The sequence below is a fragment of the Ursus arctos genome, chromosome X (assembly GCF_023065955.2).
Source record: "Ursus arctos isolate Adak ecotype North America chromosome X, UrsArc2.0, whole genome shotgun sequence".
NCBI classification, from domain to species: Eukaryota; Metazoa; Chordata; class Mammalia; order Carnivora; family Ursidae; genus Ursus; species Ursus arctos.
Window position 1 is genome coordinate 117,129,423 of NC_079873.1, and position 25,028 is coordinate 117,154,450.

At 44.4% G+C, this 25,028-nt stretch overlaps 1 protein-coding gene across 1 annotated transcript in view; it reads right to left on the reverse strand.

Annotated features, from left to right (window-relative positions):
• The window catches only part of ADGRG4 (adhesion G protein-coupled receptor G4), a 79,841-nt gene that overhangs the window by 45,648 nt on the left and 9,165 nt on the right, over positions 1-25,028 (reverse strand). The window contains exons 2-6 of the mRNA XM_048213749.2: positions 10,407-10,446; positions 8,661-8,704; positions 6,412-6,575; positions 4,891-5,023; positions 3,088-3,206 (exon numbers count right to left, since the gene is read on the reverse strand). Of these exons, the coding sequence (XP_048069706.1) occupies positions 3,088-3,206; positions 4,891-5,023; positions 6,412-6,575; positions 8,661-8,704; positions 10,407-10,421 (475 nt within the window). The 5' untranslated portion in view covers positions 10,422-10,446. The remainder of the gene's footprint in view (positions 1-3,087; positions 3,207-4,890; positions 5,024-6,411; positions 6,576-8,660; positions 8,705-10,406; positions 10,447-25,028) is intronic.

Here is a 25,028-nt window from a genome sequence, read left to right on the forward strand (position 1 = left end):
GAAAAGACAACTTACTGAATGGGAGAAAATATTTGCAAACTATATGTCTGAAAAGGAGTTAATCTCCAAAATACCCAAAGAATTTCTATAACTCATGGGGCACCTGGCTGGCTCAGTCAGTAGAGCACACAACTCTTGATCTCCGGATCATGAGTTCAAACCCCGCATTGGGCATGTAGCCTACTTTAAAAAAAATTTTTTTTTAAGAATTTCTATTACTCAATAATGAACAAACAGGTAACATGATTAAAAAATGGACTAAGGGGGCGCCTGGGTAGCGCAGTGGTTAAGCGTCTGCCTTTGGCTCAGGGCGTGATCCCAGCGTTCTGGGATCGAGCCCCACATCAGGCTCCTCCACTAGGAGCCTGCTTCTTCCTCTCCCACTCCCCCTGCTTGTGTTCCCTCTCTCGCTGGCTGTCTCTCTCTGTCAAATAAATAAATAAAATCTTAAAAAAAATGGACTAAGGACTCAAATAAATATTTCTCAGAAGACATAAAAAAGGCCAATAGATACATGAAAATGTTCTCAACATCAGTAATCATCAGGGAAATGGAAATCAAAAGCACGATGAGATATCACTTCACAACTGTCAGGATGGCTATTATCAGAAATCAAGAGATAACAGAGTGTTGTCAAGGGTGGGGAGAAAGGGGTACCCTGGTACACTGTGGGTGGGAATGTAAATTGGTGTACCCCTTGTGGAAGATGCTATGGAGTTTCCTCACAAATTAAAAATAGAACTACCCTATGATCCAGGAGTCTCACTTGTGTATGTATATCCAAAGGAACTAAAAATCATTATCTCAAAGAGACACCTGCACTCACATGTTCATTACAACATTATTCATAATAGTCGAGATATGGAAATAATGTAAATGTCCATCTAGAGATAAAGAAGATCTCTCTCTCTCTCTCTCTCTCTCTCTCTCTCTCACACACACACACACACACACACTGGAATATTATTCACCTTCAAAAAGAAGGAAATCCTGCCCTTTGCAACAACGTGGATAAACCTGGAGGACGTTATGCTAAGTGCAACAAGCCAGACACAGAAAGACAAATGCTGCATGATCTCACTTACACAGGGAATCTAACACAGCCGAACTCAAAAAAGCACAGAGTAGAATGGTGCTTGCCAGGGGCTGGGGCAGGGGAAATGGGGAGTTGCTAATCAACAGGCATAAAGTTTCAGTTAAGCAAGATGAATAAGTTCCGGAGGTCAGCCATACAACATCATACTTGAAAAATTTGTCAAGAAGATAGACCTCATGTTAAGTGTTCTTACTACAATAAAATAAAATTAAAAGAAGAACGAAATTAGATTGGAGGTTTCCAGGGGCTGTGGGGAGGGGGGGAAGAGAGTGCCTGCTAATGTGTATGGGGCTTCTCTTTGGAGGGATCAGAATGTTCTGGAATTAGTGGTGACTCTTGCACAATCTAGTGAATATGCTAGAAACCATGGAATTATTATTATTTTAAAACCAGAACCAGATATCAATTTCTGCTTATCAAATCACCGAAGATCCAACAATCTGATCACATGCCGTGTTGATAAAGGTACCCTGAGACAGGTGCTTTCCTACCTTGCAAGTGGGAGTATGAACCGGTATAAGCAAGCATTACTGAGAGCATTTTGACACCACCAAAAGTATGACTAACCTGACAATTCTACTTTTAGGAATTTATGCTTCAAGTACACCCCACTTACACAAAATGACATATGTACAATATCCATTACCGCAGTTTTATAAAAATAAAATGTTATTAACAGCTTAAATGCCCACTCACAGGAAATAGGTTAAAGAAATAAATTGTGGCATGTCCATGTCGTATAATATAATGCAGTGATAAAAAGCATGAGGAAGCTCTTCATATACTGAAATGATAATTTCTGCAATATATTGTTAAAAGAAAAAGGCAAGGTGCAGAGCAGCATGGATAGCACGCTCTACTTTGTGTTCTAAGAGGAAGGGAGCATATGCATGTATATGTCTCTGTACGGTGTGAGTGGGTGCGTAGATTTCCTCATAGATACATGAAATATCTCTGTGGATATTTATTGAATGGCTGGGTCAGCAATGGGAAGATGTTTCACTGTATTTCCTTTTTGTTTTTGCAAAATTGAACTATGTGAAGAATTACCTATTAAACCGGTTTGGGCTTTTTGAAGACTTTATTTATTTATTTATTCATTTATTTATTTATTTATCTGAGAGAGAGACAGAGAGAGAGCAAGAGAGTGGCAGAGGAAGAGGGAAAGAACCTCCAGCAGATTCCGAGCTGAGCGCAGAGCCCGACGCAGGGCTCCGTCCCACAACCCTGGGATCATGACCTAAGCTGAAACGAAGAGTCAGATGCTTAACCGACTGAGCCACCCAGGCGCCCCAAAACTGTTTTTGTAAATATTTATTTATTTATTATTTGAGAGAGCGAGAGAGAGAGCACGCGCGGGAGCAAGCAGGTGGAGGGGTAGAGGGAGAGGCAGAGAGAGAATCTTAAGCAGACTCCCCACTGAGCCCAGAGCCAGACGTGGGCTCGATCTCATGACCCTGAGATCATGACCTGAGCCGAAACCAAGAGTTAGACTTTTAAGTAATTGAGTCCCCCAGGCGCCCCCTCATTAAAACTGTTTTAAAATGAAAAATAATGGGGCGCCTGGGTGGCTCAGTCAGTTAAGCCTCTGCCTTCAGCTCAGGTCATGATCCCAGGATCCTGGGGTCGAGCCCCACGTCGGTCTCCCTGCTCAGTGGGAAGCCTGCTTCTCCCTCTCCCTCTGCCATTCCTCCTGCTCGTTCTCACTTTCTTGAATAAATAAATCAATCTTTAAAAAACTAAAATGAAATGAAAAATAATAATTAGCCAAAAATTATAAAATAAAAAACACTAGAAAGCAAAAAAACCTTGACGGTCCCAACTTAGCATGCCCCACTCCCGCCTCTACCAACATTAACTACCTGGTTTCTGAAATTGGATCGCGAGGTAGTTTTCCTACGTGAGGCTTGCCTGTATCCTCTTAGCTCAGGTCAAGCAGATGAACCAACCAAGATTCCATTATGTCATTAATGTGTACACAACAGTCTTACCATCACTGATAGTAATGTTAGCAAGATCCACAATCTTATCAGGAAGTCCTTGAAGCAGTTTGCATTGTTTCAACTTTGGTTTTTCCCACTGAGACTTGCCAGTGTTGATACTGATTGAGCTGAAAAAGAGGGGAGGGAGGGACAAAAAACTTTCTCATTGGAGGATGAGGCCAGAAAAGTCACCATGCAGCTCTGGCGTGCCCCACCCCCCCCCCCCCGCCCACTCCCAGCCTCTGGGCTGAGATAGCAAAGGCGGGATCCCCATAGAAGAACACTTTGCTCTCGGGGAACAAGGGAATGTTAGGGTCCCCATGCGGGAGGTGGAAAAAGGCAAGAGAGTCTGAAATGAAGCGTGGCAACGTGAGGCAGAGCAAGAGTCGCGGTGGAGGTGTTGCCCCTCCGGACACGGCTCCTTACCCTCACTTTCCCTTCTTACCCCCATCTGAAGAGGAAATTCCTGGTAGAATGCGGTCCCTAGCTCCGCACATCATTTCCCAAAGGCAATGAGCACAGCACCCTCTGGAGCTCACCCGCCCTCATCATCCACCCTCCCCTATGCCTCATCCAATTCAATCCAGTTCATTTCAAATGAGCTGGCTCATTTATTGAGCACCCACGATGTTCCAGGCCTGCTGACAGGTAGTGCAGACAAACAGAGTGGGGTCCGGTCCCTGGAGGAGCTTGTTGTCGCGTGGTGGTTCGAGTCTGTACATGTAACTACATCTATTAGGCAAGAGATGAGACAAAAAGCTGTACCAACAAAACTGAATCGATCAAACCACTGAGCAAGGAGAACTTCTGTCCCACTTTTGAGCTGAGCTGGACACTAAAAGGACGGAGATGGAGAAAGGGCCCCCTCTCCGCCCCAAAGCGGAGCCAATAGCACAGGTGGCGAACGAGACACAGGGAGGCACCCATTGGGGTCCACAACAGCAAACGGCCCTTTCCGGCTGGCAGACGTGGTAAAAGGGAACCTGTGGGTCTTGAGGCAATGTGGAACCAGAGTGGGGGAAGGCAAGGAGCCTGTTCTAATAGACAAGGGATGATAGTAAGGGTCTGCACCGGGGTCGTGGCGGTGGGGATGGAAAGGAAAGGCTACATACAAGCTCTGTGATCACAAAACCAGCATGATTTGCTGACTGATTAGATGGACGAAGAGAGTAGGACCCAGTCCAAGATGTTGCCTTCCAACAGAGAGCTTTTAAGCCTCTGTCAAAACCCGCTGCCCTTCTGGTCTGTCTACTTAAGTTAATGGCACAAACCATTAACAGCAGAGAGTCAGAGAAGAGGGACTGATGATTTAAAGAAGGAAAATGATAAGGCAACAATAGAAGGGTGATTTAGGAAATTATGATGGCCCATCAATGAGGTAGCTTCTGAGGCAATTTTTCGAAATGGTCATTAAGAAGAAGAACATAAAACATGGAAAATGTTTGATCAACTATTGAGTGAAAAGGTAAATCACATTATTGAGATGAGGACAGTGATTACCACTACATAAAACTACATAAAACTTAAAGGCACACAGGGAACAGGGAGATGAAAAAATATGCCCACCTAAAACCAGCGGTGTTCAGGTGGCAGAATTATGGGTGACTTCTTCTCTTTTGTCTTCTTGAACATTTTTCTAGAATGCCCTTATGTTGCCTGTGCATGCTGAAGTAGGTCCAAAGGGTGGAAGAAGGCAGGACAGGGTAGAGGGGGACGGTGCGGGGCCCACTCAGTTGAACGATGGAAGCAAGGCCCCCATTAAGCGGATCTTTGAGTCTCTGAACCAGCAATTAGGTCTTGGCCAATACGTACCAGAGTCTAGTAGCGTTTTCATGCCTGTTTTTTATGCATCTGGTTTGGGCTGTGTCAGTAGGGTTCGTTAAGAGCCACTTATAGGTCCCTTTGTATTTAGAGACTGTTTCCTGGGCTTCGCACCTTCCTGGCTCTATGGAGAAAATGTATGCATTTGAAGGGGCAAAAGGCACTTTCAAATGTCATGAACATCCATTACGACCCATCATTATTACCCTACACATAAACACCAGCAAATAAAAGAGGAAAATTTTTCTACCAGGCCATTTAAATCAGGCTTCACTGAAAATACATGAAATGCTGTCTCTCTCTCTCTCTCTTTTTTTTTAATAAGCCTCCCTGGAAAAACTCACACTTAGTCCTTTTCATTAAAACCACAAGTTGACAGGCTCGGTTTTAAAAAATGTTACATTTGCCTCGAAAGAAGTTCAAGCCACAAACAAAAAAATCAGAAGTCCTCACCTGCCAACTGCCCTCCTTCCGAGGTACCCTCACTGTCAGTGACAGGAAACCAAAGGTTGACTTCTCCTTCTGGATGGTTCCTCCCCTCCTAATGGACTCTGGGGTGGATTTGGTTTTAGTCAACTCAATGTATCTGCCATCGTCAGTATTAGACGTGGGAGCTCTGCTCTGTGGGTGGCGCCAAGGGCAAGGTTTTGCTGCCAAGTGTGGTCACATGAAGGGAGAAGGGACCTGGGCTAAGTGTGTGTGATAAGTTCCCAGTTTCTACTGACCACCCACTGGGTTTGTGACCCTGATTCCAGAAGTCTTTCCTTCACGTGTTGACAGAGTGGCCGGGAGAAGTGGAGAGCCCAGAGAATCAGCTTCCTCTGAGGACAGCCATCAGCGCCATTTGCATAGTGGGCTCTACTTGTGGCTTCTACACTTTTCTGCCTCCCATTTCACTGTCGCTTGCAATCACAGCCTGCCCTCTGCTACCCGATCAGTTTGTTGCCAAGGATTGTGTGTTCTAACACCTTTGCGTGTTCTCTGGCTTAGCCCGATGTTTTTACCACAGTCCGCTGGGAACCAGTGAGAGAGCTGGCAGCCATGGCAAGGAGATAGAGTGGTCTGATAGCCTTTCTCTTTACCATTAAAGGAAAGAGATGCCTGTGAGAGAAAATCTGGGCCGTTCCCACATCCCTTTCCCAGATGAATAGCCTGGCTATATCGATCAATAAATTAGCAAGCATCTATTGGGCAGTTACTGTGTGGAATGAGGAAGCTCCCCAGGCCTCTGGGTAATTATGCAAGAGAGCCAATCCTCCCACTCCGAGGATGGACTGGCCACTGCTGACATCCGGAGCTGACCGATGGTCTCTGGTAACCCCTCTGTGTTTTTCATAAGCTCTTACAGCTAGAAAGGTTGTCAGGGCAAGTGAGTGCTGAGGATGTGGAAAGGAACGTGAAGACAACTCCTCTCCCCCAAAACTCAGGATGTCTTACTGTGCATGCGTTATGAACTCTCTCGGAAAGGGAGTGAATGCGCGAGGGGCGTGGAGTACCCCTCCCCCCAATTACCTAGTTTTTTCACCACAACGTGTTCGGATCTTACAAATAACGTCAGTTGACCTTGGGTGAAGTTTCCATGGGTGAGGTTGCCATGTATTTTACTTTTGATCCTGCTAATCAATTCCTTGGCTGCTAAGGAAGAGCTGGCCTTTAGGATGGTATGACAAACATAGCTAAAAAGCAGAGCAAAAAAGAACAATGTTGCAGTTAGAGCAACAGAGTGCAACCTGGCCTATGGTGCTGAAATTCTACCCAGATGACTTAATTGGGAGTCCATAAATACCAGACATTTCACATCGATCAACTGGCAAATCTTAAGAAATGGTGGCAGACAGCATATTGAAACCTTCTGATCAATGTTCTCATATGCAAAACAAACAACTCAAAACCTGTTTTCAATAGAACGGTCAGCAACCATTGCATTATATTAAAATCAACTAGCGGTGCCTGGGTGGCTCAGTCGGTTAAGCAGTTAAGCATCTGACTCTTGGTTTTGGCTCTGGTCACAATCTCAGGGTCTCGCAATCAATCCTGAGTCTCTCTGCATTCAGTGGGGAGTCTGCTCAAGCCCTCTGTTCCTCCCCCTCTCAAACAAATAAATAAGTCTTTAAAAAACAAAATAAAATAAAATAAAATGAACTAGCCATGGATTCTCTAGAAGTTTATACTAATTAATAGAGAAGATGGAGTACTTGGGACATACTACTTCGGAGAAAACCTTTTATCCTTCTGGTCTCCAATTTACCCATCATTACTGCAAGAAGGCAAATGGCACATGCTTTAGAGACACGCCAGTCTCTAAAGATGTGTTCTGTAAAAGGCCTATTTCTATAATAGAATAATAATGGAGATAATGGTAGTGACAGTAGCTAACATTTGTAGCACTCTCGCTCCTTGTGTGTGTGTGGTTTTTTTTTAAGATTTTATTTATTGGACAGAGAGAGACACAGCGAGAGAGGGAACATCAGCAGGGGGAGTGGGAGAGGGAGAAGCAGGCTCCCCACTGAGCAGGGAGCCCGATGCGGGGCTTGATCCCAGGACCCTGGGATCATGACCTGAGCGGAAGGCAGACGCTTAACGACTGAGCCACCCAGGCACCCCTCGCTCCTTGTGTTTTGAGTCATGTTACCTTCACAACAGCCTCACGAGCAGAGCTATCACGGTCCCCATTCCACAGATGAGGGAGCTGAGACTTAGCCAAGGTCACAAATACCTAGTACATCCCTAGAGTATTCTGTCCACTCAAAGATATGTTACAAAAGAAGAGGGCTGTGCTTGACCTCAACCGCCGGAGCAAGGTCCTCAGAACATTCTAATGTTCGTTGCTATTCCATTTCGGAGCGTCTTTAAGCTTAGGGGCACCTGGATGGTTCAGTTGGTTAAGCGGCTGACTGGCTCAGCTCATGATCCTGGGATCAAGACCCTCATCTGACTCCCCTCTCCCTCTGCCCCTCTTCCCCTGCTGTGCTCTCTTTCTCTCTCCAGTAAATAAAATCTTTTTTTAAAAAAGTCACAAGCTTACCTAGATCTTTTCCCCCATTTCTATTTGCCAATACATCTTTTGGAAGCACACATTTCCTGTTTCCTACAGCTGTTGAAAGTTAGATGTACCTGTGTTAACTCGAAATTTCTCTTTGTCCAATGTAAGCCGTGCCTCCCCCTCCACGGATCCACAGTCCCTGGAGTCCCTGCTCACCCCGCCCTTCCATGTGGAGCCCATCTCTTCCCAGCTCTCATTTTGCCAGTCTGAAGAGGACCCCTCTTTCTTTAAACCTCTCCCTTTGCTGCAACAGACTCTTTACTCTTAGCACCCTGAACATGGCAGTGACCTTCCCATGAGCCTCTCTGAGTTGCGTCAAGCAGGGCAGCAAGAGCCAGTGTTCTGGGGGGAGCCAGAGCACGAGTCTGAACAGGACCAAGGCGGCTTTCCATGGTGTTTTTCCACTGCCCTGCTCAGTATTTCCTGGACTTTTTTGACGACAACAAACACTTTATTCCCCCATCCCCAAATTATGACCACTTTGGACCCCATTTTCTCTTCACTACAAAGAGGCAGAAGGCAGGCTGCTAGGCTGTGCCATGACCAACTGAAACAACTTGTTTCATGAAGGCAAGAGCCCAATTACAGCATCTGTAAAATAACCACCGGGTGCTTTGATCTCCTTCTGACAACTCTGACCAACGGGCTGCAAATACAGAATTAAATGGAAGGAAAATCAGAACTAAATGTACCAGCTATGAATAAACTCAGCTCCTACCTGGATGGTACACGGGAAATTGTAGCCATTCCTTGCCCTTCTCTCTGTGCCAAAATAATGCAAAACAAAAGTACATCGTCACTGAAATCTTTCGACAAACGTCACATTTGAGTACAGGGCTTATTGTCAACAACAGCAATCATAATTACACTTTACATTTATGTAACTCGTTGCCATTTGCAAATCGCCCTCAAAAAAGTCAATGCATCTAGTCCTCACATCACCCCTGTAGTGTGGGCAATGCAGGGATTATCACCCCATTTCCCAGTTGAGGAAGCTAAGTCTCAGAGAAGTTAAATAATCTGCCCAGTATCACACAGCTGACCAATCACAGAATTGGGGCCAGAATCTGAGCTTTCTGGACTGGACCCTAACGTGGTGATGACAATAGTAAACATTACCAAGCATTTACTATGCCCTGTGCTAAGCACTCAATATACATCATCCCGTTCCATCTTTCCAACAGCCCTGGGAGGGATGGTAATATTGTCATCCCCATTCTACAGATGAGGAAACTGAGGCACAGAGAGTTTAATTAGGCTGCCCAAGGTCTCCCAGCCAGGAAGTGGAAGAACGAGGGTTCTAACGAAGGCAGCCTAATTCTGGGGACCACATCGTCACCAAAAGGCTTCTTACACCTATTATTTGAGAGGAATGTTACTTAGGTCATGTTATCTATAATGTATTAAATTAAGAAATTCAGATTCCACTCTTTACAGAAAGCATTTTAAATGATGGCACATAATTTGGAAGGCGCTGTAGGCTTGATTGTACTTTGTATAATCAAAATTTTTCTCTCATGACTATGGACTATGAGAAACAAACTGAGGGCTACAGAGGGGAGGGGGATGGGGGAATGGGATAGACCGGTGATGGGTAGTAAGGAGGGCACATATTGCATGGTGCACTGGGTGTTATACACAACTAATGAATCATCGAGCCTTACATCGAAAACCGGGGATGTACTGTATGGTGACTAACATAATATAATAAAAAATCATTATTAAAAAAAAAAAATTTTCTCTCATGGGGTGCCTGGGTGGCTCAGTCATTAAGCATCTGCCTTTGGCTCAGGGCGCGATCCCAGCATTCTGGGATCGAGCCCCACATCAGGCTCCTCTGCTGGGAGCCTCCTTCTTCCTCTCCCACTCCCCCTGCTTGTGTTCCCTCTCTCGCTGGCTGTTTCTCTGTCAAATAAATAAATAAAATCTTTAAAAAAATATTTCTTTCATGTTTAAATACCTTCCAAGGTCTGTGCTTACTGATCCTTTCAGAGTCTAACATGGTAAAGCTTGGAGGCACCAGAGTAAGTACTGAGTATTGGGGTAAGGATGATGGGAGATAGTTCTGTCACACCCTGATTTCAAATCTATACAGATAAAGGGTGGGTTTATTATGTGAATGCCAGTCTTGCAAAAATTGTGTCATTCTTGGAAGAACCAGGCTTCTTTCCAAGATGTCTACAACGAAGAAATTCCATTTGCCATTTACAATCCCCAAGTCATTCCACACGCCCATAGCCCACAAAATGTGCCTCCAAAAAACGGCCCCACAGGAATTCAGAACAACAGAGATGGTTTTCTCACTGGGTTCTTGCGCAGATGCCAAAGAAAGTAATGTAATTTGACCCTCGATGACCACAGTTGAGCTTTGCCTGATGTTCACTTGGGTGGAAGCACTATTTTATTTACATCTACTTAGGTATTGAAGGAGTCACAAGTAGATTCATTTTGAAAAATTACTTACTACAGTTTGGTCCATGGTTATTTCTCCCTCAGAAGTGTCTCTGTAACGAAAGCATAAAAATATTATATATATGAAATATGGTGCCCAATACATTAGGACAAAAGCTCAGGAGAAAGACAGCTGTGAGGCAGAGCAGTAGAATCCCCCAGCTTGGAATTCAAATACTAGGGCTCTAAGGGGACACCTCAAAAGCCTGGTCATTATCTATGTACCAAAATGGTGGTAAGTCTTTGACTGAGCAACCCCACTTCCAGGAATCTATCCCATAATAGTACAGCAAGGGTGCATACAAACATATGTACAAGAGTGAAAATAATTGAAATGTCCATCACTAGGTAATTGGGTAAATACACTACGGCACACCCATGCACAAGAATCTTATGCAGTCATTAAAATGAAGAAGCTAAATCCATATGTATTGGCCTGAAAAGCCGTACGTGGCGTATTTTAGAGGTATGAACCAGAGTTCTTGGAGAGGGTGCGGAAAGGCGCGTCTTCTCTTTGTCATCGGCTCCTTGATACTATTCAATGTCTGCTGGTCCAATGCAACCGCCTCTCCAAATTTGTGCCCCAGGCAAGTCTTAGACTAGTCAGCATTCCTCGCTTTAAACATTTCAAGTTCCCTTTGGAATTTCTAACTCCTGAAAGTGCATTATTGGAAAATAAAGGGTTTTATAAATCTTCCCCATTGGCCGTCCCTAGCCTTTCATCCCTTTAAGGAATGATTTTTTTTCCCCAAAGTCACAGAATCATAGCATTTTAAAGCTAAGAGGGGCATTAAAGGTAACTGAATCCAATTCTACCGGTTCCCAGATTTATTTCCTTCTGTTTTGTTCTCCCATCGGCTTTACACCCTACAGTCATGATAGAAATGTCTTCCTTATTCCAAAGAGAACCTACACTCAGAATGGAAGATTCAACTCAAAATGCACTCCCTAAATTTCAGACAGAAAAAAAAAAAAAGAAAAAAAAGAGAAGAAAAGAAAAAGAAATCCCCTCTGGATAGGAACATACCCAGAATCCTTCAAACTGCCTTTGACCCACAGCAGATGACACTGACATACCTGGTTTTGACTTGAATAGACAGATTAGCAAGAGCAAACTCACTGTCCTGAAATATAGAATTCAACTGTAAAAGATAAAACATGCCAGTTTTAGTATTTTCACTCCTCTGTCTTAATCCAGGAAAGTTACCAGAGACAATGTCGTCATTAAGCTACATTTATTATTTTGGTTGGTTCAACATTTCCATCTGCTCCACTCAGTTTTTCTATTTTGGGGTTGAATTGTTTCCCCCCCCCCACGAAATTCATATGTTGAAGCCCGAACCCCCTAATGTGACTAGATTTGGAAGGAGGGCCTTTAAAGGAGGCAATTAAGGTTAAATATGGTCATAAGGGTGGAGCCCTAATCTGATAGGACTGGTGTTCCTATAAGAAGCGAAAGAGACCCCAGATCTCTCCCTCTCTCTCTCTCTCTCTCTCTGGGGGGATGTGTGCATGTATGCGCTATGTGAGGACACAGAGAGAAGCTGGTCCCTCTGCAAGCCAAGGAGAGAGGCTTCCGGAGAAACCAATCTTGCCAAAACCTTGATCTTGGACTTCCAGCCTCCACAACTGTGAGAAAAGAAATGTCTGTTGTTGAAGCCCCCCAGCGCCTCCTATTTTGTTACGGCAGACCTAGTGGACAAATACACCCGCCCACTTTCAAGCACTTATAATCATGTCATATATGCTTGCAAAGAAATGCTGATGGAGAAAAGGAGGAAACAGACATGATCGTTTACTGTTGGTGGGGTGCAAATTGGTAGCACTTGTCAGGGAGGCCACTTAGCTCTAGTTACTAAAATGTGAAATGTTCATATCCTTTGATCCGACAATTCCAGTTCTGAGAATTTATCCTATAGAAAAACTCAAGTGCCCCCAAAATTTATTGCAAGGGCATTATTGTCAGCATTGTTTCCAAATAGAGAAAAATAAATAAATAAAAGCAACCTAAATGTCCACCAGTGGATGTCTGGCTTTAAAAAAAAAATACTACATTACAGCCATCTAGTGAAATCCTTGGTATCTGATGAAATATATGAAGTAGGTTAATATTTGCAGCATGAATTGCTCAAAGATACACAGTTAAGTGAGCAAAAGCAAGTTGCAGAGCAGCGTAGTTGCATGATTCCAGTTATTTTTGTCAAAGAACATACTTGCATCAGTGTTATTGCAGGTAGAGGAAAAAAATCTGAATGAATATACCACGGACTGTAAAGAGGAGTCAATACAAGGAGCAGTATTAGAGAAGACATTTACTTTCTGGGTCTCAGATATCAGTGTCTGAATTTTTTACAGAGGGTATGTATTACTCTTATTATCAGAAAAGTGTAAGACTAAATAAAACATTTCTTGCGTAGGAGAGAAAAAAATTAAAATGCAGAACATGAACACAGGTAAATACAATAGCATATTGTTATCCTGCTCTCCTACTTTTCTCCAAATAGGAAAATTTGGCAAAGGCACAGAATTTATGTCAGTGGAGGGAAATGGACAGTTCTAAACAAATTAAAATAATAACATCCCATAAAAGCTTTCAGCATTGGCACTGTGAAAGAGAGACCACATCCATCCTTACGGTGTTACTTACCGAGTGGATAAATTTGCGGCAAAAATATCAAAACCAATTAGCTGTGAAATGTATTATGGGCAGAAAAAAAGTAAAGCCTAGTTTTAATCTATTCAGTCCATCATGTGTGTGTGTGTGTGTGTGTGTGTGTGTGTGTGTGTGTATCTATATAGATAGATATATCTTCACATATTTTATATGTACCATAAATATTTAAATATTAAAAATTTAAATATTTAAAAGATTATTTTACCCAATTTTCTGCAAATTCCTTTACAACACTGGTAATAGGGATCCTTGGCTTTTCATCAAACACAGAGAAGCTCATTTCAATATTGTAGAAGGAAACTGAAATTAAAAATGAGATTAATTTCATTCACTTAGTTCAAGAAATTTAACTTCCATAAATTTGGTGAAAATTGCTTGTCATTTTAAAGAGACCAACAATGAAGTCTCATTCTTAAATTTTGCTTAATTTAACTCCAAGGTCAAGAACCAGCACTCTGGGCTCCATATCCAAAAGCAAAACAGATGTACCATCACATTTTTGCTTTAATTATTTGGGCAGTTTCCTGATGGCTACATAGCTGATGGACATTCTGAAAATCCTCCAAATCTTCAATTTTCATTAGCCAACACATTTCCAGTCCATCTCATGGTCAAGCTGAGCATTATCTCACAAGATCATTTGCCCTGAGAAAATATTTCTTTCTTCCTGTGCCTTTCCTTCTGCTTCAGGTTTTTCTCTCTTTTCCTCTTTCTCTTGTCTGTCCTATCAGATCTCAATTCGGGAACGTTAAAAGTTGAAGGGACATCCAATATTTGAACGACATGGAAGGCAAATACTCCCCAGCCACGGATAAGCTTTCCAAGCTGGCTGGAGGCGGAGACTGGAGAAGCTGAGGCCTGCATAAGGGGCAATGGAAAAGGCAGGCTAGAATATCTCCTGGTGTTTGCTGCTATGCAGTCATCATGTCAGACCTATGGCCATATAATTCTCTACCGGGAGAGGGGGAAGTTCCTGATCCATGTTCGCACCGGCAGAGACAGAGCATCCGGAACAAAATGGCTGGGAAGGGTGTTTAGAAATGTCACGCTGAATGAAAAGATCCATTTGCATTATAGTTCAATAAACCAAAGCTAAGCGAGATGGCTAGAGAATTCTGTGTTTGGACAAGGTATCCACTGGACCCACTGTCTGGAGGAGAGAAGAAATGGCTATACCCTTCTTTATCCTTTTCTGCCTTCAGAGAAATGGCCGCCATACAGAACACATGACCCACTGTGCACGCGTTCTGTTAGCGATGCACTGCACCTGTTGTGGAACATACCTGTGGACACAGCGGCAGCAAGGGAAGTCGCTGTTTCCCTAGACAGAAAAGAAGGTGTGGAGTCCAGCCGGGTTGTCTCAGAAGAGGAAGAGAGTAGTGAAGACACAGTCGCTGTAGAAGGATGTGTTAATCCAGTGGACGTGAATGGAAATGAGGTTGTGGGAGCAGTAAGCATAGTGGTGGTTATGTTTGGAAGGGAGTCCAGCGTGGGCTTAGGAAGAACTAAGGTAGGGGACGCTGATGCAGCTGGGATTCTGCTCCATGCAGATGTTCCCACGGGGCTAGGCAGAAGTGCGGGACTAACAGATGGGGCGTGGTCCGTTGCAGGAGGTGACCTACTCATTCTGCTCAAGGGTTGAGGTTGAGACACAGATCTGGACTTGGCAGTCACAGTGGTTCTGGAAGATGCCTCGGGGGATTGGGACATGTATGCACTGTCAACTGTGATATTTATAGACATGGGGAGAGAAGTTGGGAAGCCAGTAGTGATACTGCCCACGGTCGGTGGAGGAGTGGTTTGGGTGAGTGCGGCGCTTACAGCAGCAAAGGGTAGTGTTGTAAAGTTAGTGAATGAGTGTGCTGGTGTGGCATCAGAAGTCAGAACTGCGGACTTTGACACGTCTTCTGGAGAAGAAGTTATAACGTGGGGAGTACTGGATACAGTTGCCAGTGGAGAACCCGAAGGGAAAGTAGATAAAATCCAAGCCAGCATAGATGAACTAGTAGCCTCTGAAAGTATAGATCCTGAAGTGGCACCAGAAGGAGTCCATGCGAGTGTGGTCCCAGGAGTTACAGATGTAGCTTTCTTCTCAAATGTGTGCTTAATATCAGCCAAAGTGATGGGGGTAGATCTTGAAGATATTGGTGATGAAGGGCTGTCAGACATCCCCAAGGTAGGAAGAATTCCTGATGTGGAAAGTGATGATTTTGCCATAACATCTCCAGATACAAGACCAGTCTGAGAGGCTGTGAATGTCAACAAAGACCCAGGAACAAGGTATGGAGTCTCTGCTTCCATCTTGCGGGGTGTAGATATATGAGTAGTGGTGGAAATTGGAAACTGAGAACCTTTAGCTGTGGGTGTGTTCCAGGAAGTCATAAGCAGAGACTGGGTGTTACCAGATGTGATTCTTGTTCCCAGAACTGGAAATTCAACCATTCGGGATGTCAGGGGGAAAAAGGTCTCTGAAGTGGAGAACTTGGCTTCAGGACTACGAGGTGAAAAAATAAATGATGTCAAAGAGGGTGGCGTTGCAACGGATGGAGTCCGTGGGGTGTACGAAACAGGGGGACCCACAGATGTGGCACCTTTTGTTAGTTCAGCTGCTGAAGTATTTTCTGACAAGGATGTCATATTTTCTGTATTCGAAGAAAGGTAAGTAGTGGCTTTTACCCTTTTTGTGGATCCAGGAGTGCTCTTAAAGCTCGTCAAAGATGGGGAAACCTGAATAGTCAATGAAGTATGGAGATTATCTGATAGAGTAGATGAAAGCACATGTTCAAGGGCAGCTGTTCTGGAATAAGTATTTGTGAAAGTGGTTACCGTACTACTGCTTCCAGGAGAAAAGGATCCATTAGCAGTCCCAGATAATACACCCAGAGTTGTAGTCTCATCTCTTTGTGATGACTGTCGAGTTGTTGATTGAAATGGTGAAAATGTGGTCTTTGGGATGGAAGAAATCGCTTCAGTGTTCCTAGAACCGAGTAGAGAGAAGGCAGTGGTGCCTACAGATGGAGTCGCCATCCCCGCCATAACAGTGGTTGGAATGGTTTTCACAGAGGGAAAAGTTGGCTGTGTCAGAGAGGAAATGGATGTAGGTGTGATCCTGGAGGGCACCTTTGTCCTTCCTGAAGTAATGGAAGCAGAGGAAAACAGTGAGCTTTTTGAAGTAGGCCCAGGTGTGACATCCAAAGTAGACGTTTGTAGGGTCATAGTAGTCCTAGGGGTAGTTGAAGACAATAATGAAGAGAATGAGCCAGCTTTTGTAGAAGTGGCAAAAGAAACAGCTGGTGGTGAGAGAGAGGAGCCGTTAACTGACATTGACGGCATCTCAGACATAGGCCCAGAAGTGGCTATGGAGGGACTTTTCAAACCATCCGGGTGTGCTGTTTTAGAAGATTTCGTTATTGCTATTGTGGGAGTGTCAGAAACTCTTTTGGAGCTGAAGGCAGTGACACAAACTGGCAGTGAGGACATCTGGTAGGTAGGGGTGGACGTTGCCACAGAGGTTTTCTCTTGAAGTGCCGTGGGTGCATTTGGAGCAGACAGGGCTGTAGTGATCCCATCAGTAGAGATGACAGTAAAATTGGCACTAGATAGTCTGGTTGTAGAAAGAGACAGGGACTCAGGGGAGGTCTGTGTACTTTCAGAAATGGGAGAGGCAACCGAAGTCACCTTAGTTTGAGTTTTAGGGGAAAGCAAGTATGAAAGAGTTGTGTTGACATTTACAGGATTGGATATTCTGGTTGTCCTGGAAGTTACGGTGTCTGCAAATGAAGTATCCTGGTGGTATGAGAAAGGGTGAGTCACGGAGGTGGCACTTACTATCATTTTCTCAGTCCTGGGAGTATATATTGAAAGGGCGCTGACGCTTTCTTTTTCAGGAGACGAAAATGTGGTAATTGTCAGAGGTTGTGATGGGAGGGCTGTTTTCCCAAGACTGGTAGACATTTCCGGAATGTGAGCATCTACTATGTGACTTGAGATAGAGGTAGGTGTAGTCCGTAGAGTCCCAGAAGGGGGAGATGAAGCTGAAATCCTGTCAGGTGGAGTTCCAAGTGGAAACTCTGAAGGTGAATGTGTTTGGTGACTGGAAATTGTTGTGGTCTCAGCAAATCCTGTATCTGTCATTTCCAAGGATGAAGTACTCGGGGAGTCTGAAATACAAGGATTCTCGGATGGGGATATTTCTGTCACCTTCATGGTTCTAGAGGTGTTTCCCGGGGATGTGGTCATCTGCTCTTTGTCGGAAGATAAGGCAGAAATGTCAGTCACTGATAGGGTGGGGACCAGTGTGTTTCCAAGACCTGTTGAAGACTGAGAAATGTGACCATCTACTGTAAGCTTATCGGCAGAGGTGTGCAAGGGCACGGTCTCATCAACAGCAGAAGTTTCTGTGGAGCTAGGAGCCGAGCTCACAACATCCCCACTGCTGCTGAGAGTGTACGGAAGGCTGAGAGCATGGCTAGAAGTCTCCTCCCCTTGAGATATGGGCTGGGTTGCTACTGGTGTAAACATGGTTGAGATCACATGGGTGGAGGACACAACAGGAATGTTGTTGGGGGGAGATTTAGAGCAGACAAGAGTGGGTGTAAATGGGGTTACTGTGTCAGCTGAGGTGAAGAGAAAGGTGGTCTTGGCCTCAGTTGCCACAGGAGTGGGAGGTCTCCACAAGGGGACTGGAGTCTCTGTCAGAGAGGGAACTGTCATGGGTGTCACCCTGACCGAGAACACTGTGGCTTCTGAAGTGGGGGGAATTGAGTGTCTGTGGGTAGGCACAGTATTGCCGGTTGTGGAAGCAGTCTGATCCAATGGTGACACCGATGCTGGGGTCACCGTAGGTGATGGCACAGGGGCTGCTGAGGAAAGGGTGGCAGTAGGCCGTGGAGGCCAGATGCCAGCAGACAAGGACATAACTGTCATGTCTGTAGAGACAGTGGCAAAACTGGTCCCCAATACCCTTGTGGTGGAAGCACGTGGGGGTTCAGGGAATGTGTGTGTGCTCTCAGAAATGGGAGGTGGAGTTGGATTCCCCTCAGGAGGTGGAGCCTCTGAAGTCCGGTGTGCTGTGTGGGTGTGGGTGGAATTAAAGATTTCTGTGGTGCCGTCATATGAGCTCTTAGGTGTGGTTTTCATCGATTCTGTAGAAAGCCAACTTCCTCTCACCTCAGTGGTGGTAGTTTTATTATCCAACGGGGTGGTCCACTTTTCTACGTCAGGAAAAGGGGAAATGGTGACAGAAGCCGTTACCATTTGTGCAGCTTCCTCCGTGGCTTCCAGCGTTGTTGCAAATGGGGAAAGCTCAGCTGTCACTTGTAGAGTTGATTTTCCCTCAAGATAACGGGACGTTGTTTCTGTCCTTGTCTCAGGACCATTGCATCTTGGTGGTGTTGTGGACTCTGGTACAGGAGCTGTTGTCTCTCCGCATGCAGTTGTGCCATTTGTCTCTGTTAGTGTGGTCTCAGAAGCGCTCTCCTCAGTAGAGACTTTTGGCTCAAGGTCAGCAAGGGTAGATAGTCTATCTACCGGTGGAACGAATGTCTCCCTTGGTGTTGAAAGAAGCTCACTTCCAGCTGCTGTGGGCAGAGGGGTAGTTTTTAGCCGTAAGGTGGTGAGTTTAAACTCAGGCAATTTGGTTACAGATATGGTTCCCAAAACCGTGGAGAAATTAGCAAACCACGAAGTCATCATGGTGGGTAGAGCTGTGGCGTATCTCTCTGTAGTAGCACCAGCAGGAATACCAACATCAGTGACAGCAGTAGCCTCGCTTTCTGAGGCGGATCCTGGTGGGATAATAGTAGTGCTAGTAGTAGAGGAATGTCCTGCATTTGAAGCGCTCCCGTGGAACGCTGATGTCCACAGGGTCTGTTCTGCCCTGGGAGTCCACGTGGTTTCATTGGTAGAGAACAGATGGGCACCGTCACCAGTTATCGATGTGGGACCAGACTCAGATGCCTTGACTGTGGAAGCTGAGCTAGTTGAATTCAAAGGAAGCATGTTTCCGCCACCTGTGGGTGTATTCTGGGTATATACTGGCCCAGGTGTTATGGGGGGTAGCAGAGTGTCAGCCGCCGTGGGTGCAAGTGTGAGCCCAAGAGTCAAGGCTGCATGTGTAGTCTCAGCATCAAGAACTGGCTGTGTACTCTGTGCTCCGGTGAATGGGGAGGGTGTCCTGAAAGAAAGAGCCACAGAAGAGGCCTTCATGGGTACGGAGGTAGATATCGTATCCTCCATTCTGGGTGAAGAGACGTCCTGGAAATTTGTAGATGTCAATTCTGCTTCAGCTGTTAGCACAGGCATCGTCTCAATAGGCCTAGTTGGGAGCGTTTTTGAGTGAACTGGAGATGCTATTTCCATGTCGGTTGTTGCCAATGTGGATGCTGTCTGATTTCTAGGAAATACAGAATCCACTGGAGCAACCGTGGAGTTGAGCACAGACTCAGGTGGGGATGCTGATGCAGTCCCAGCATGAGTACTTGTAGCTGAAGTCTCTTCTGCCATGGACCAAGGTACTGTTCCAGCAGCTGTAGAGGCAAGAAATTCCTGGCTAGCTGTGGAGATTGAAAGTGCATCAATACCTGTGGATTTGTGTTTGGGCCAAGATGTTGTAGATATGGGTATCGATTCAGCAGATGAGAATAAAGATGGTGTCTTCATAATGGTCGACTGAGATCCAGTCACTGAAGTGTTGGATATAATTGAATTCTTGGTAAGTCCGGACGTGTGTAGAAAATCTGTAGCTGTAGTTGGATGAAAGGTCTCAGTACCAATGGCTTCAGCCATTTTTGTTGTCCTTGTGCTATCTGAAGTTGGGGATTTAGTTATTTTCATGGAATTGGTAGTAGTGCCTATGGAGGTACTCTTGGTAGGCAGAGTGATGGCTGCTAAAGTAGACAAAATGTCTGCCACGAATCTGGTTGTCTCAGCTATGGATGTCTTCAGAAATTTTGGTGTAGTCATTGTTTCCAGAGGTGGAGATGTTGTATTAGAATATGATATGGTTGTATAATCAGTTGCAAATACAGGCATGCTTTTAAGCATCATTGTAGAAGAATATATTGTCTCTTGTGGTTTTAGTCCAGTAACTTGGGATGGAGTTGTCAAATCTATTTGTTGTGAAAGAGTTGTGCTCATTTCTTGAATTGTTATATTTTCAGAAACAACTGAAAAATTAGAAAGCCTGTGTTACTTTGGATTTAGCTTTAGAAATCAGAGACAATTCTGTTAGAAAGAGCTCTATAATTTGTTCTCGTGTTTTTAAGAGGAGATAAGTATCAGATATAATCAAGCCACTTGATTACTTGGTTTTTCTTAAGATAATTTTCTAAAATCTCTATATGGTTCCCAAAATGCCCTCATTATGTAACAAGTAGAAGGACACACATTTCATGGGTGCCTGGGTGGTTAAGTGTCCAACGCTTGATTTTGGCTCAGCTGATGATCTCAGGGTCCTGGGATCAAGCCCCGCATTGGGCTCCCTGCTCAGCGGGGAGTCTGCTTCTCCCTCTCCCTCTGCCCCTCCCCCCCACTTGTGCTTGCACGCATGTTCTCTCTCCTCAAATAAATAAATAAAATCTTTAAAAAATAAATAAAACCTTCCTCATTATCAAACTCTGCCCCCACATGTTTATTAAGTAACTGTGCCCCTTACTTCACAGGAAAACGTAATTGAAGTGATCAGAAACTCAGCTGTGCTACCACCTCAGTTACCCCTCATCAGCAGTTATCCCTCCTTTCCCTAAGGAGCCTCTCCTTCCTGATTTAAAACATCTTCAAGTCTCTTACAATAAAAAAATTAAAGCCCCACATCTCTGCAGGCACTGCCCTATCTCCCTCCTTCCTATCACATGACTTTAAAGGAAGTTTTATCTACACTGACTGTCTCCACCCTCCTCAGCCCCATTCTTTAGCCCACACTAGTCTGGGTTTTGTCATCATTCAGCAGCACAGCACCCGCAAAGGCCACCAATGGCCTCCATGAGGACACATGCTATGGATAGTTTTTCAGTCTTCATCTTACTTGACCTCTCAACATTTTTTGACAATGTTGACCACTCCGTTCTTCTTAAAATACTCTTTTCATTGATTTCCATGACATAACACACTCTTGGGCTTTCTCCTAATCCTCCAGCCACTCCTTTTCTATCTCCTTTGCAGACCCATCCTGTCTAACTCAGTCATTAAATATTAGAGTTCCTCGAGGCTTGGTCCCAGCACCTCTTCTCTTCTTACCCTGTGGTTTCTCCACACACCTCCATATTCGAGTTTACACCTGTACACAGATGAAAGTCAAAGTTATATCTCTAGACCAGATCTCTATTCTGAGTTCCTTGCTTACTTGACATCTCCTGGGTATCTCATTAACCTCTCAAACTCAACATGCCCCAATTTGAACTCATTGTCTTCTTTCCAAACTGGGTCCCCTTTCAGTACTCTCTCAGTGAATGGCATCATCCTACATTCAACTATGCAAGCCAAAACCCTCTCCCTCAGTCTCCTTCCTTCTCTCTCTCACCTGCCATAGCCAACCCATAATTTTGTCCTATGACTCTTATCTCCTAAATAGCTCTTGACTCCATCTGTTTCTATCTTGATCACTTATCACCCTCACCAAACCACCATCAGTCTCTTCACCAGGACTCTGCAGTAGCCTCCCAACTGAACCCCCTGCCTCTGCCCTTGGCCCCCCTCCAATCTGTTCCATAATTCAATCAGGATGATCTTTTTTGAAATGCAAATGTGATTTTCTCTCTCTCTCTCTCTCTCTCTCTCACACACACACACACACACACACACACACACACACACACACTTAGCTCCCTTTAGTGGTCTTCCATGACTCCTAGGATTTAAAAAAAAAACATTGTGTTTCTTAATAAAGCTTATAAAGCTATGCACAGTTCGGTCCCTACCCACCTGTCCAGCCGCACTTTGTGTGAGGTTTCTCCCTTGTTTCTTTGGCTTCAACCCACCAGCCTCGTTTCAAAACCTCCAATATTTGGCATTCTCTTTCCCACCACAAGACTGCCACCTACACTGTTACTGTACTTGGAATGTTCTTCCCATCCTTCTTCACCTGATTAACTTCTCCTCATCCTTCAGAGCTCCGCTCAAGCATCCCTTCCTCAAGGAAGCCTGCTACCGTCCTTAGCCTCCATGACTAGGTCAAACCAATCTATTCTAGGCTCTTAGGACATCCCATACCTCCTCTTCAGAGTAGTTGTCACAGCAGCAGGCTTATACTGGTGTGTGCTTATTACTGTCTGTCTTCCTCACTACGCCATATGCACAGGGCCTGACACAGGGTAGAGGTTTGAGAAATATTTGCAGGTTGACTGAATAAGTGGATGATGAGGGCTTAGAATGAAATAAGAGCAATGCGGCAGATTCCTAAAGGAAGAATGGACAGGTTACAGTAACAGAGAAGCTGACAAGTTGAAGAAAGACAGAGAAATCTCGGAAGACTCAAAGTTTGCTTTTGGGCGACTTGGAGAATAGCAGTGATACTCACAGGAAATAGGAAAATTGGGAAGGTGGCCTCTCTCAGAAGAAAAATATGCACTTCTGACTTGGATAAGTGGAATTTGGGGTGATGGAACATCCAAGCGAAAATGGTGCATAGTAAACTTCAAGGCTGAGTCATAATTTTTCTCCAGTTCAGATCACCCAGAATGAAATCATGCATATTTACCATTGGGAAATTAGCATTTTGCATTTATCCACCTGGGAAGCGTATTACTTATGATGTAGAAATAATTATGGTGGTAGACAGTCTACTAACTTGTTCCACTGTCTTGAGCATTAAAATGACTTTTAATTTGCATAGATAGAAATTCTGAGATGTATGTAGGATGTTCTTTAGGATTTTGTGGTCATTAGCAAGTAGGCTGAATGACACTCAGAAGCCTGCCACTGACTGTACAGATACAGTTGACAAAAGTCACACATGTATAAAGTCACAACACGCGTGTGTGAGGGGGATAGTCAGAGTTACAGAAGTACTCTCCCACTTAATTTTACACCATCATTCCAATAATCAGAGATCTGTATTCTATTAGGCCTTACCAAGAAACTGCTATATTTCTGCAGCACAACATGTATTTCAAGCTCTCTGCCTTCAAATGCGTCCACAACTACAAGTAGATGGAGAATTGTCAGGATTTTGGTTTCCATTTTTGCAGAAGGCTTTACCACAGCCAACTGGCTTAGCAAACCTGTTAAAGGGTCACTTATGCCACTCCTGAGGAGCGGGGCATCCCAGAGCCTGAATCACTCTCCAAGAATGTGCTAATTCCCGCTCTTTTACGAATGATTCATGATGGAGCTGCCCTCACTTTTTAGGAAAGCAATAAAATACTGAATACCACAAAAGTCCAAGTTCTCTTCTTTGATGCAGTATTCAAAGAGCACTGCTACAGGAGTCCTAACGAGTAACAGAAAACTCTTTCAGAACACAGAGGATGGAAGTTAGGGATGATATTTGTATCTAAAGATGGTTAAGCTGTAGATGTTAATAGTTACTAACACTTCCAGTAAGCATCTCCAAAAGAAGCATAAAACTTAGGAAGGGGGGGCGCCTGTGTGGCTCAGTGGTTAAGTGTCTGCCTTTGGGTCAGGTCACGATCCCAGGGTTGTGGGATCGAGCCCCACATCAGGCTCCCTGCTCAGTGGGAAGCCTGCTTCTTCCTCTCCCACTCCCCCTGCTTGTGTTCCCCCTCTCACTGTGTCTCTCTCTGTCAAATAAATAAAATCTTTAAAAAGAAAAAAAAGGAAAGGAGGGGGGCCTGGCTGGCTCAGTCGCTGGAGCGTGGGACTCTTCATCTTGGGGTTGGGAGTTTGAGCCTCACATTGGATATAGAGATGACTTAAAAATAAAATCTTAAGGGGTGCCTGGGTGGCTCAGTCGGTTAAGCATCCGACTCTTGGTTTCAGCTCAGGGCATGATCTCAGGGTCCTGAGATTCAGCCTCTCATTGGGCTCTGCACTCAGCAAGGTGTCTCCTTGAGATTCTCTCCCTCTCCCTCTCCTTCCCCCTTGGTCCCTCTTCCCACTCTGTCTCTCTAAAATAAATACATACATAAATAAAATATTAAAAAAATAAAATAAACTCTTTAAAAAAACTTAGAAAAGGAAAAACAAATGAGTTGAACAAAATTGCCAAGCAGGTAGCATTTTAAGTACCAGGTATCTCTTAGAAAATAATGCAACTTACGCTGCCGCACTTGAACCTGAAGCCTGGATTTCTCTATTTCAGCAGACCCCTCATCAAATCTTTCAGATGAGAGAGAGGGTTTCTCCAGATGGATTACTGTACCAAGTTTTTCCTCTAGTGCCTTTATTAACAAAGACTCAAGTCTTCCTTGATTAAAATCACACAGTCATAGAACTAAGTCTTAGGGATTGTATTCAATCCCTTCATTTAGAGACTAGGCCCAGAGAGGTACAGTGCTGACAGGATGAGATTTCCACAGATGAAACATGTAGCGAAGTAAGACAGGGTGTGCCCCTGTTTTCATTATCTGGTACCCATAAGTGCATGCCCTCAATTTACACAGAACCACCACAAACCTAGGAGAAAGGAGACACTCTACATAAAAAAAACCCAAGGAAAAACGAACTTAGATAATAAAAGCCAAGTTCTGCAAGTGCTGAACAGCTCAAGAATAAACAATCACCCAAAATAATGAGACATAAAGCCTAGAGGAGAGTATCATGGTGCTAAACCAAAACATGAAGTGGCCCTTGCAAGCCTGGGCATCGAAACCCAACGGGGATCCCAAATTACAACCATGCCCTGAAAACATATCTGCCTTGAAGAGTCATTCCTATCCCAAATAAAGTCAATCCAATCAAGTGTCAGTAGCTTTTTAACCAAGATTTGTAGGAATTAAAGATTCTTTCAAACCCCACGTCTGGCGATTAATTACAATGGGTTAGGAAACACATTCAATTGATACA